Source organism: Sebastes fasciatus, chromosome 1 (genome assembly GCF_043250625.1).
Source record: "Sebastes fasciatus isolate fSebFas1 chromosome 1, fSebFas1.pri, whole genome shotgun sequence".
NCBI classification, from domain to species: Eukaryota; Metazoa; Chordata; class Actinopteri; order Perciformes; family Sebastidae; genus Sebastes; species Sebastes fasciatus.
Window position 1 is genome coordinate 26,859,198 of NC_133795.1, and position 13,318 is coordinate 26,872,515.

The following is a 13,318-nucleotide window of genomic DNA, read 5'->3' on the forward strand; positions in this document are numbered from 1 at the left end:
TCAATATTTTTTGCACCAACACTGAATCAAATTACTGTTTGCAATGTGAAAGAGGTTGCCTGTAGTGACAAACCATAAGACTCACACTCATCACTGTAACCTGTATTCTCTAGTCAACTGGCCATCACTCCATACCAGGCATCAGATCCACTGGCATCAGCTCATTTATAAAACTATCATTGGCAAAACCATCCATATCTCCATTTACTACTCAATATCTCCAACCGTATCAGCAATTTACGTTCTAACAAATTCACAAGTATGATCATTCCTAAAGTCTGCACTTCTTTTGGTCGTTACTCATTCAAGTTTGCCGCTCATAGTGACTTGAACAATTTGCAAAAGATGCTAGAACTCCACACCTTCATTCCGTTACCGTCCTTTAATAACTCATTACAAGCGATGCTTTTCAATTCGCTTCTGTGGAACACAGGACATATATCTCTACTGTATAATGTATATTGTGATGTTTCATTTTGTCTAGTGTTATTTTATTGCACTTGTATCACTGTTTTAATGTCTTGTATCGACTTAACTTCTGTCGCTGCTCCTTGGCCAGGTCGTCATTGTAAATGAAAATGGGTTCCTCCTTGACTTATCTGGTTAAATAAATAAAACATGTCACACCCAAAACAGCAGAGATTTTAAGCCTCTTTTAGCTCATTGTTTATGGCCCGCAGTAGCCGTTCTAAACAACACATCTTCCAGCAGCAACGTTTTTAGAGAACAAGCTCTTATAAACCACTAGTTGGCTAGCGACTAGTTGGTGAAGAAAGTTGAATATCAAGCAAGCTAAAGACCCCAAAAAATTTCTCAAGAGTTGGTGAAGATCAAACCGAAGCTAAAACAAGAGCTAACTTTGGACTTGGACGAGTTTATGGTGTGGTCGTGTCTGCTGAATGTTAAAGAGGGCAACTGTTAGCCTACAGCTTTATGAACTGGTGATATCGTAGTGGTTGTGCGTATTTGTCAGCTCATTTTGTTGTTGTCTGTCCCCTAGTGGCTACAATGGATCAGTGTTGTTCCATATCTGCAAGATGGGAAAATATTTGTTCACAAGTTAACGATAACTTTATACAGTATGGTAGGAATATGTGTCTGTCAGCTTGTTACTGAGATATTCTGTCCTCTAGTGGCCAAAAAGTGATAGTGCAACTTCATGTAAGTTTTACTTATTGTACTTGCAATGTTAGCAACTGCTTACAGATGAATGGTCTCTGTTTCCCAGCAACAAACAGGAAGTCTGCATTAATGATAAATAAAACATATTTCTTAAATATTTTTTTCCTTTAACTGCACCAAACCAGATTATCATTAAACTGTGTGTTGTCCTCTCTGATGGAAAGATAGAGCTCTTGAGGAGATTGGGATGTATGTGGCATTAGGTTATTGATGAGGCAGACACACAGTAGCAGTGATTACTGTCAGTGTGTATTTAGCCTTAGATAGCCGGTGCTGTCTGGTGCGGTTGAATCAATATCCATTAGACGTCGAGCATCATGCTGTACAGTAGCTCCACCCGTTGATAAACAACATGCATTGTGTCTCATTATTTCACCAGTAGATGTTTGTCTTTTCCCAGACTGTTTTAAGCGTCACACATCCGTCTTATACAAGCATTATATATTGATAACTGGCATTATTCATCGGCAATAAGTCTCACTCTTCCATTGAGATATAGTTAATTCTATTTAGGGAGCTAATTTCAGATCAATGAAATGTGCGAACGTGTAAAACTGTGGCTCCAGTGAAAGGAAGCAGAAATTGCACCTCACCATACAGTCGATTACCAGCTGGTTTCCATGGTTACGCAGGAGGAGCCTGATCTATTTTCAAGAGCCGGTAGCTAATGGCTCTCAATGAGCTGAACTGTGTGTGTGTGTGTGTGTGTGTGTGTGTGTGTGTGTGTGTCTGACAAGGGATGTACAGTAGAAAATGCAAATGTGACACAGAATTTGCAAGAGTATACTGTAAGAAGAAAATTAGAGCATGTGCCGGCTTCAAAAAATGGATTAACTAGTTATCTACACCAAAGGTTGTTGGTATATTTATGAGGCAGGATTAATTCTTGATATACTGAACAGCAGCACTCTAGTATTCCTGCTGGAGAATCAAGGACGTTTTCCACTGAAACTACTGCAGACCAGCAAAGCATACAAATTAGAGGGGTTTCCACAGTGTTGGATCTTCCAAATACTGTATGAGCACGCAACCTACGCAAGGTCAGAGAGAAAATAGCAGCATGTTTCCGAATCTTGGTGTGTTTTGGCAGCCACAATATCCCATAATTACTCTTGTGACATTTCCATGTATGTATCCAAACACACCCATAATCCTCTTGGCGTAAATGATAATCATCTACTGTAGGGGCCGGTTGCACCCATGAGAATGTCTCACAACTCGTCACCTTGAAAGCATACTTAGGGACGGTTGACATTGATAGCCTAAAGGCTGAGCGTGATGAGGCATTGTTAAAAAACATGGTTACATAAAATGCTTAGCATCTGTGGTGCTGCAAAGCAGAGGCGAGTCCCCACGCTCACCTCTCACATGAATTTGAACCAGCTGATGCAGCGAGCGAGGGACAAAATACAGGGCAGATTTAACAGGATTTCGAATGCACGGATGTTACTGTGAGGAATGGACCCATATGACATAATCCCTGTTTAATCCTAACCTTATCAGGGTTTTGCTGTCTGATCGTTTTCACCTCCCTCAAAACAAAGTGCTTTACAAATGGAGCTAGTCATCCATTTGTATGTATTACAATGCTTCTTTCTTTATCATTCTTCTTCTTTCTTATCATACCATTCTGATTCACCTTAGCTCCACAATTGACACAACTTAACATTGACCTATTTCACACTTTTTCTCCGTTGCTCTAATTTTTACTCATCTAAATGCGTCTCATTTCGTTTCTGGTCCTTACTGCACTCTGTAGTAAGAACGTGACCTGGCTAGCAGGACAAGTGAGCGCTCCAGGGAATGAGCTTAAATCCCACTGCATGTGCAACAGCGATAAAGCTGCTAAACCACACTAGAGAACTGTCCTGGATTCATTGGCTCCCTCTCTCTGACTCTCACTGTCAGCTGTCAACTTGGGGAAAATGAATTAGATAAAGACACACAAGGGATGTGAGAGGGGGGAAGCCAGGGTGAAGGCAAAGAAGAAGACGTTGACTAAGAGGAAGAGGAAGAAGAAGTAGAAGAAGAAGTGAAGAAGTCAGAAGAAGGAGATAAAGAAGAAGAAGAAGGAGGAGGAGAAGAACAAGAGGGAAGAAAGACAACGATGAAGAAGAAGGTGAAGAAGAAAAGGTTGACTAAGAAGAAGAGGTAGAAGTAGAAGAGGAAGTCAAGAAGGAGGAAGAAGGAGGAAAAGAAGAAGGAGGAGGAGGAGAAGAACAAGAGGGAAAATACACGACGACAAAGAAGGTGGAGAAGAGAGGGGTGAAGAAGGAGGAGAAGAGGATCAAGAGGAAAAAGAAGAAAAAAAGAGGAAGACAAAGGATAAGAAGAAGAAAAAGAAGAAGGAGAAAAAGAAGGAGAAGAAGTAGGAGAGGATCAAGAGGAGGAAGAAGGAGAAGAAGAAGGAGAACAATAGGAAAAAAAGATGACAATGAAGAAGTGGGTGAAGAAGATGAGGGCGAAGAAGAAGTAGAAGAGGATCAAGAGGAAAAAGAAGAAGAAGAAGAAGACAAAGAAGAAGAAGACAAAGAAGGAGAAGACGAAGATGAAGATGAAGACAATGGCTGTTGAAGAAGAACAAGAGGGAAAAAACAAGATAACGAAGAAGAGGGTGAAGAAGATGAGTGCAAAGAAGAAGTCCAAGAAGACAATGAAGAAGAAGGAGAAGGAGAACAAGAGGAAAAAATAACGCAACGATGAAGAAGTGGGTGAAGAAGAGGAGGGCGAAGAAGAAGGAGGAGAAGAGGATCAAGAGGAAAAAGAAGAAGAATAGGAAGAGGAAGAAGAAGAAAAAGAGGAAAAAAAACAAGACAATGAAGAAGATGAGGGCAAAGAAGAAGAAGATGACAAGAAGAAGTCGAAGAAAAAGAAGAAGAAGAAGAAGAAGAAGAAGAAGAAGAGAAACTATAAGATGCAGCCTTCCTGTTAAAATTGTGTGTATTGTCTGATCTGAACTATTTGTTGCTTCTGAACCCGTTGACATTTTGACATAATCTTCACAGGAATCAGAAGCTGTCGAGTTTCTACTTGTCAGAGACGAGGAAGCGTTTATTGCGTAACCGAGAGGACACCTGATGAGTTTATTGCGTAACCGAGAGGACACCTGATGAGTTTCCAAGTCGTCTCCTCTTTGAAAAACTTCTGAAGGCCTTCTCTCACCGTCAGCAAAAACAGCCTCAGACAAAGTCATGGGCACTTTGAGAAATCCTTAAAGAGCAAAAGAAAAACCCCGGTATCAGCAGAGATTGCTGATGAAAGCTCTTTGATAGGCCTGCCAAGAGCAAAACATCAGATAACCAAACACCAAGCAGAAAGCCACGATGTCGGCATGAAAAGTTTCCTTCATGAAACCACTGTTGAATGTTAAAATGCACGTATTCTATGCATCCTAATTAAATACTGAAATGCAGCATGGGAAAATGACCAGCAGGACACCAATCAGCTGATTGCTTACTGTGAGTAAAACGTAATGTGACAACGAACCTCCAAGTGACCTTTTCAACGTCACAAGGTGGAGGCTAAAGGACAATGCAGCGTGCAGCTATCTGCAGTCACTGATTCAAGTTGTCATGGAAACAAGAGGTTCAAAACCACGCTCGTCTTCAGATACTCTTACCCGTTAGCCAGGTTGTCATCGTCGTCATCCGGCAGGCTCTTCCCAAGAAGGTCGCTGTCGCTCAGGTAACCAGACTTTAGGTCGCCATCGTCAAGGCCTTCGATGAGCTCGATGCGAGACGTGCTGTTAAGGCGGCTGGAGCAGCGAGCTGGCATCGTGTGGGCCGTGTACTGGGAGCCCGTCTTACCCCCCTGGTATCCTCCGCCCGTGGAGGACGGGGCGTCACCCGCTTGAAGGCGAGGGCTGGACTGGCCGTGGCGCCAGGAAAGAGGCGACGAGCGGTTGGACATGCTGGATATGCTGCGAGCGTTGGTTTCGTCACTGTCGTAGCCCACGTTACTACTGTCCATACAGCTAGAGAGACACATGGGGGGGAGGGTCAGCGAGTATTTTTATTCATATACTCGAGGCATTTAGCTGACATTCTTGTCCAGTAGTCCTTCAAAGAAACCCACAGTGGCATCGAGTCTCTATTGACCCAGATACAGCAGTTGGTTGTATCGTCTTCAGGGTCTAAAACTAGAAACGGGAACTCTTCGACGCAAAGAGAGGAATGACCTGATATCTTTGTATTAACATAGCAAACAGTATCTGCTTGCGGGTGTAACTGCAGTACACCTCTTTCTGAATAGAGGATATATCAAAGTTTTCCTGTCCCCCCCTGTAAGTGGGTCAGGGTTAGAAATGTCCTCCAAATGGCTGTGAGCGTCTTCTGTGTCTGCCGATTACATAACTACATGAACCAACTCACCCAAATAAATATTGCAATGGATGGCTGCGAACATGGGAGTATTTTTATCCATTGTTGATGGATAATTCATCAATATGGAGGCTAACTGGTGCCACTCCAGTACTGAAGCGGACAGAGAGAGACTTTTTACTTTTGTCAAGGAGTGCTTGTTTAAAATACCTCTGAATGATTGAAGATAACTACCATACTAGTAGACAAGGTCCGACCAACGTCAAGTATACAATCACACGATTTCACAGATAAGATAATGGATGGAGTTGAATGAGGGTTGATTTGGATTGAAATGGCTTGAAGTCCATTTGATAGCAGCCTGAGAAAACTGTTCAATCAAATAAATGGTTTTATGTTATAATAGTTGATCATACTTCTCCGTGAAACAATCAAAACATTCATCTTGTTTCATAGAGGCTGTGTAGGTACTACAGCTGGATTTTTTAGGCCGATTCCAATATTGATATTTAACAGTTAAAGGGGAACATCACCCAAATAAATTAAGAATTCCAGTAGGTTATCTCCATGTCCGAGTAAAGTTCAATCAATACTCGTGAACATGAGCAACTAGCTCTCAAAGCCATTTTACAGTTGAATGATTGTGACCTTAAACATATCTTTGGCATTTCCGAATTGCAATTTATGGTTAATTATGGGTCGACATATTTGCTGACAACAAAATATCTGTATCTGCGTGGTATTTACATTAAAACATAAAACTTTAGAGCTGCGTTCATTCATTTATGGCCACTAGGTGGCAAAAAAACATCAAAACAGACTGACAGATACACAACTACCACCATTTCACTAGCTTATAAAGTTGTTGTTAATGTGTTAGCAACCGACTGTGCAATTACTAATTCAGCACACAGAGAGCAACATAAGTATTTAATATATTTATTTAAAGTTTTGTATTTAACTGGCCTTGTCGCTAGAATTTTGATTTGCAAAAACAATTCTAGGTCTTTTACTTTCTTCACCAGCTAATCAGTAACTTTGCCAGCCATCTGATGCTGGGCAGGTAGCTTATAATTGGTTATCAGTGCTTTTTTTTTAGCAGGAAACAGATGCCTACCGCGGTTAAAGAGAGCATCTAAGACTCACCTACACAATAGTAAGCTAAAAGAGGCTAAAAAGCTTTATAGAGCTGCAGAATTGGGTTATAATTTTCTATGATATCTGCACTAAGTGACCCTTTCAAATTACACAGAAAAGCAATTCTGTGTTGATATATAAATACTCATTAATGCAGGTTTAAAGCGATATAAGTCGAATGGTGTTCCTGCTTATATTCACGTTACACAGGATATTACATCTCCACTTTTATATCCAAATGAAAATAAAAAGACCTGTCCTCCACCAGTGCCTTATGTTGTGGTTGTTGCAACAAATTAATGTCTGGGCCTTTTGCCTATGAGAGTCAAACAGAGAGATTCCTAGAATGAAGTCATGGCCATGAAACAGAGACGGGCTATTTAAGAAGGATGGAAGCCAGATGTGCACCAGGTGGCAACTCTCCAAGCGGCCGCAGCACAACTGTTTACACATGATTGTGTTATGTATCGATCCAACAACGCTGCTTGTTCACATGAGAGTTTTCTTTTTTCAATTTAAATCAAAGACAGAATTTGGCTCTGGCTTTTATGATTTCATGAACAAAAACAGACCCCATCTTTGGTTTATATGTGATATTAGCCAGTGGTGTAGGAGACAGTATTATGAAACAACATAAATTAAAAAAATGCAGCTGTGGTGCGCTTACCTATGACTAAGCTGGGAGCCCCGTAGACTCGACATTGTATCCTCCAAATTCTGGCGGAGGTCAAGGACGTTCTGCACGGTCCGCTTCCTCTGGGACTCAGGGTCTGTGGGTCAGTCAAGCAGAACGAAAAGGTTATAAAACATTTAGAGTGTCAAAATAAAACTCAAACACAAGCTGCTTGTGTGTTTTAAGAGAATTCAAGCACACACACACATTTCTGCCTCCACATATATGTGTCTTCTTCTGCATTATTTGTGTCTGGGCTGATGTGACAAATGTCTTCCTTGTAGGCACCCAGCCGACGTATGTTCACATCATTAGGCAGATAAATTTCCCTCCATGGGCTCCCTCACCATGGTAACCTCAGCTCAACCCCCACTTCTGCACTGCCATGGCACATCCTGAAAATGAAAAAGGTTGCCTCTAACTTAGACTGCCCACCAGGGGGATGTATACTGACATTCATTCCGCACCAGGATCTCTTTCAAGGAGTTTTCTTCTGTTTTATTGAGCATTAACTCAGAGTCATTCAGTTGAAGTTGTAAGGCTAACAACGAGCTGAACTGCAGCCAGAAGGGTTTCACTGCAGGTCAGCTTATTTGGACAGAGCTGCTTGTGATGTAAAGTGTGCAGTCAGTGGGTCATGACGGTGTCAAATCAATATTACAGTGCAATTATGTTGTTGTTGCTGTTGTGTTAGCTGTAACAAATGAGCGAAACCACCCTGTCTCAAAACAAAACGAGATGGGGTTTTCCACTGCAGTGTGTGCGGAGGCAAAAACCACTTGGGAGGAAAGAAATTAACATTCAATGCATTTACTGGAATAGCTGGAGGAGAGGCGAGGATGTCAGGGGAGCACACGTCAAATAATGGGCTGCTCTCATAAGGGGATGTTGAACTAATTCAGCAGCAGGGTGTACAGAGGGCATCAGTATCACATGCAAACATTTACATACAGTTCACACATTCAAAAGACATTCGCTAACCAGCACTGGAGGCATTGGAGTCCAAATCTGCAATGAAGCTGAGGGCTTGTAGCCTATATTATAGAGCTTTAGATTCATTAGCTGGTTTCAGTCCCAAATACATTACATTTATGGCCTCAGTGAAAAACCAATAAATAGTCTTCTAGAAACGTGTGCACCCAGACGGTATAACACAATACAGGTGTATACTATTATGTACAACATTGATAAACACAGTAATTTATGATTTATGAGTCTGTGAGAGGCGAACTAAATGAGATATTGAGTTCATGTTAAATAGTATGCTGGGCTCAGATATAGTTAGCTTTTTTAAAGAGAGATTCTATAATGCAACTTGATTTATATACAGATTTTTCTCAGGGATTCTATTAAAGGAGCGAAATGTGAGATTGGGAGGATTTTTATTGCTTCTGCATGGATCGCAGCTAATGGTGCTAACAGCGCTAACAGTGCAAACAATGGCAATAGAACTGACAGAGCTAACAGTGTTAACCTGAGGGGGAACCGGATGGTGGGTATCACGCTTAAGCCGTTGGTTGGGATGGCGTTATCAGCTGTAACCACCTTATGAGAGCAGTGCAGAGTGGCAGCCGTGAGCTAGCCAGTGGGGCACACGAACATGGACTAACATGCACTAAAAGGCAAACACGGCCGGCCCGGCTATGTCAACAAAGCATGGAGAAACTCGGATTACAACGCACACAGAGAGAAAGAGACTTCATTCTCTGCTCAGGCAGACATTACTCCGCTATATCTTTACATAGTAAATAGTCGTTTGCTGTTATGTTAATGCTCTGGATATCATATAGAGGACCTTAAAAAAGAATAAAAATTTTGTCATCAGTGGAAGTCAATGACTGTGTCCGAAATCACTCATTCACTCACAAATCCAATGCTTCATTGCCTGTTCACCATTAGATACGTAGTGAGCATTACAGTGAGATTTTGGACATAAGATGACGATGATTCAAATGTATACGGTAATTATCACACGACTGTTTTACATTTATAAAATGTGATGTGTTGCATTATGGGATTTTTAGCAGGAATTAGACACGACAGACTCAAATAAATAATGGACAGTGAATATAGTGCAGTATTTAGTGAAGAGGGAGTGAACTTTTGAAGCACTATTTTTCACAAGGTTACAGTAGTTAGATCAGGCTGTTCCCATACAGCGTTTGTAGCTATACCTACGAATAGTAATGCACTGTAATTCGTATATGGATCCCACAAAATCAATTCGTATGTAATCCGCGTAATTGTGAACCAGATTGTGAATGACAAACGCCCCGTAAGGAGAAGGTCTGGGTGGACGGGTGGGTCAAAAAACACTGGACTTTCGCCCAAGACCCCGGTGTTCGTACAACGTGTGAAACCAGAAGTCAACGTTGATTTATGTGTCATCCAACTTACGTACTTATGTTACGCCACTTTAGGAGTTATTTTAACCCGAACCATGATCTTTTCCTAAACCTAACCAAGTCGTTTTGTTGCCTAAATCTAACCAAGTTGTTTCCTGTGAAGACAGAGGTTTATTTTGAAATGAACGTATGCATGAATTGAGCAGAAATTGACGCGTGTTGCTGGACATTCGTAGGAAAACGCACAAAAAATTAGGAATAACTTTTCTTAAGATATACAAATCGTTGTATGAGGATACATTGCAGGTCAGAAAGTTGCTCCAAGTTCCATTCAAAGCAATAACTTTCATAATTTGAAAACAAATTAAATATGTTGTGAACATTTCGCTGATATATTCAGTATGAAAATTTCTGTGACTTGCCAGATATGTTAATTAGTAACATTTCCTTATTATGTTCATAGAAAACATAATAATTTCCTTCAAAATGTTATTTTTTTTGCTAATACAAATTAGTTGTATAGAAATGTAATTTCAAGGAGACAGAGTTGCCCCATTGAGTCTTCACCGCTCTCACCCAGCATATACTTGGATAGGTACACGCTTCCTGTGATCCCAAACAGGTATTTAGTTTATTTGACATTATGAGAAAGGGGACATAGAGTAATATCTCCCAATATCAAGGCCAACACAATAAAGTCCAACACTTATTTCCACTGTAGTCCTTGAAAGTCCTTGAGTCCAAGAACCCACCCACCACATCCTATTTCTGTCATACTGCTAATTTATTTATGATGAATTCCTGGGAATACATTCAAACCTGCGTCCATCATGGACACAGAACACACATGTGTATCACATCTGTTTTGAGTATGTACTGTTGTTGTTGTATGCACTATGCTCTGTGACTGACAGTCCTCTGGCACCCTGCATTGCAGTGATGTCTCCAATACAGAATAGGAAAAGTCAGACAGAATACTGAAGCAGATGCGACTCGGGAAAGACCCCATGAATGATGCAACACCACAAAAAGTGCTCTATATCGACACAGTGGCGAGGAAGATTAAAGTGTGGCACAATTAATTACAAAGTCTTGTTAAAGGCCTTTAGTTATTAACCTTACAAACACTGCTGAACAACATTAAAGGACTCACATGGTGCCTCAAATAATTGAGACATTAGTACAATTTCCATTCAAATTTCCATAAACAAACAAGAGGATCAATGAGAAGAACGATCAGCCTTTACAGAGCCTGTTTCATTGGATCAGATTTCACAGGGAATCTGAGGCACTTGACATAAAAAAGAGAGGTTGCTTTATGGCACAAAACCAAAAGATGCTGTTTTTTCTTCTACTTCAAAAGGATCTAGAGCTTTTCAGAGTTTCTAACAATGGCAGGTGATACAGTGAGTGAATACAGATGAGAAAATAACTTGATTGCTTTGATAAAAAGAAACTCACTCACAGTGATGTCAGACAGAGGGTGAAGTGGGCAATATCTTTTTTGAGGGCCACATAGATTGCTCCAAGTGAATGTCTCTCACTCAGTGGTTACACTCATGTTACAGTTTTTTTACTAACAGCTTCGTCAAATAAAGATCGGTGACTTTTTGATCTTGAACCCAACTCATCTTTTTCGCATCCTTTTAACAACTTGTGCTATAGAGAGTACCTAACAATTCACAACAGAGGCTGTCTGCCATTTCAACTGGAGTATTCAAAACATCATCAGATATTACTTGACTATAACCGTGTTTTCACTCAATTGTTAAGCAAATTTTAAGCAAACTTTTGAAATGTTGCAAAAAAAGACATGCGAATTAGGCGCATTTCCATCAACTGCTTGGGAGTGAATGAACTCGGCTACAGCGTAGTTAGGTCAGAAGTTGGCGTTTTAGGCAACGATGTACTCATAGCTGTAATCTGCCAGTAGACATAGTAGAAGAAGAAGTAGAGGTTGCTTGGCCATCTAACCATCTACGAGAGAAAAATGGAGAGTCTTCAGGAATTTGTTTCAATGGGGCAAGTTTGAATTGTTCTTTCATGTCAGCTAGTATTGGTCATGATTTATGCGTGTCAGAGATGAAAACAAGCATTCGCACATTATGGGAATATCCAAGAAGATGCTGATAGCAGAAACAGCTGATCAGTCAGTTAAATGTTCGCTTCATAAGAATGTATTCAGCAAAGGCGTTTCTATAACACATACTTGCATCAACTCTTGTTCAACAAAGGCAAAATTCACTTCAAGCGAGCATAAACACTTTTTTCGCACACAGCTTTTCTAATGCAAAATGCAAATATTCCGGGTGGCTATAGCTATAAGGTTAACGGTTCGATCCCCGGTTTCTACTGTCTGCATGCCAAAGTGTCCTTGAGCGAGACACTGAACCTCAAGTTGCTCTCCGGGCACTTTACAGCAGTTCACTGCTCCTAAGGATGGGATTAAATGCTGAGGTCAAATTGCATGCATGGACCTGTATGTACAGTATATGAGGAGTCTAATAAAGTTTAAGAATAAAAATATGTGCATGGAAACACGGCTTATGAGTCTTTTTTTTAAAAACGTTACCTTTACCTGTACTGTACCTTTAAGAGGCAACATTTTTGTGACCCTTGCATGCCTGTATAGCTTGAAATAATGTAGCCATTGCTTCACCCATTTACCATCCTACTGTTTCACTATGATACATAGATGTGGGCCATTGCAACGTTTGAGATCTTGCATGACAGATCACATATAATTATTGTGAAATGAGGTTTGCTCATCCCCTTTTTCCAGGAGTCCTGCTGTCTGTACTACTCTAATCTCCTACTTTCTATCTGTCGTCCTAATGACCTGGAATCTATTTGTCATAGCGCATTCATCATTTTGAAAATAATGTCAAGCAACTGGTTTGAGGTTAGTCTATTTTCATTTATCACGGCAGACAGAGAATCTGTATTTTCTGAGATTATTAAACCATAAAATAGCAGCCTTGTCTTGTGATGCAGAGGCAGCGGTATAAGACGTTCCAGTACTGTACGACAGCCACGGAGCACAAACTTACATGGTGAGTTTAATAAATGAGCCCGTTAACTAAGTTCACCATTCCTGATGTCATGTTGGTAAACAAAGAGACTCTCTATGGTCAGAAATAAGAGCATCCTTTCAGTGAGCTTATAATGAACACTGTATTAAGCATTAAGCTGCCCTTGTACAGTATGTACGGCAGACTATGAATAAAAAGATCTATTTCCGTACAGTAAATAGATCTTTTTAGCACGTGTGTCCACTACATGAATGAGGACACGAGGAGAAAAAAAAGTTCCAGTCTACTATGCAGTGTTCAGACAATGTTGCCATGAATGCAAAACATTAATATTACATTCAAGATATTTGTCTCCATACCGCTGATCAATTTAAGTCAATAATCAGTGTTGGGATAGTTTCCATCACCATGTTCTGTTTCCATTGTGGTGGCTGTTTTTCCTTTCATAAGCACAAAAGCACTTGACTCTCGTCAAAGGCCCGCACGGGATTATCATCTTAAATGATGATAAATAATTAATTAAGATAATAAACTCCCCTTTTTGAGGAATAATGACTTTGAATTGATTTAGAAACATCATGGAGGTCGAAGTGTGTCATTGAAGAGAAAAGATGCATCAGACCCCGAGGC

The 13,318-nt window shown here is 40.5% G+C and overlaps 1 protein-coding gene across 15 annotated transcripts in view; it reads right to left on the reverse strand.

Moving 5' to 3' along the window:
- The window catches only part of nav1b (neuron navigator 1b), a 90,169-nt gene that overhangs the window by 41,882 nt on the left and 34,969 nt on the right, over nucleotides 1-13,318 (reverse strand). For 13 of the 15 annotated variants that reach the window (XM_074640392.1, XM_074640430.1, XM_074640383.1 and 10 more), the window contains 2 exons: nucleotides 7,306-7,408; nucleotides 4,802-5,155 (listed from right to left, as the gene is read on the reverse strand). In XM_074640392.1, coding sequence (XP_074496493.1) covers nucleotides 4,802-5,155; nucleotides 7,306-7,408 — 457 coding nt within the window. The remainder of the gene's footprint in view (nucleotides 1-4,801; nucleotides 5,156-7,305; nucleotides 7,409-13,318) is intronic. The other 2 variants (XM_074640507.1, XM_074640516.1) reach the window with 1 other exon arrangement.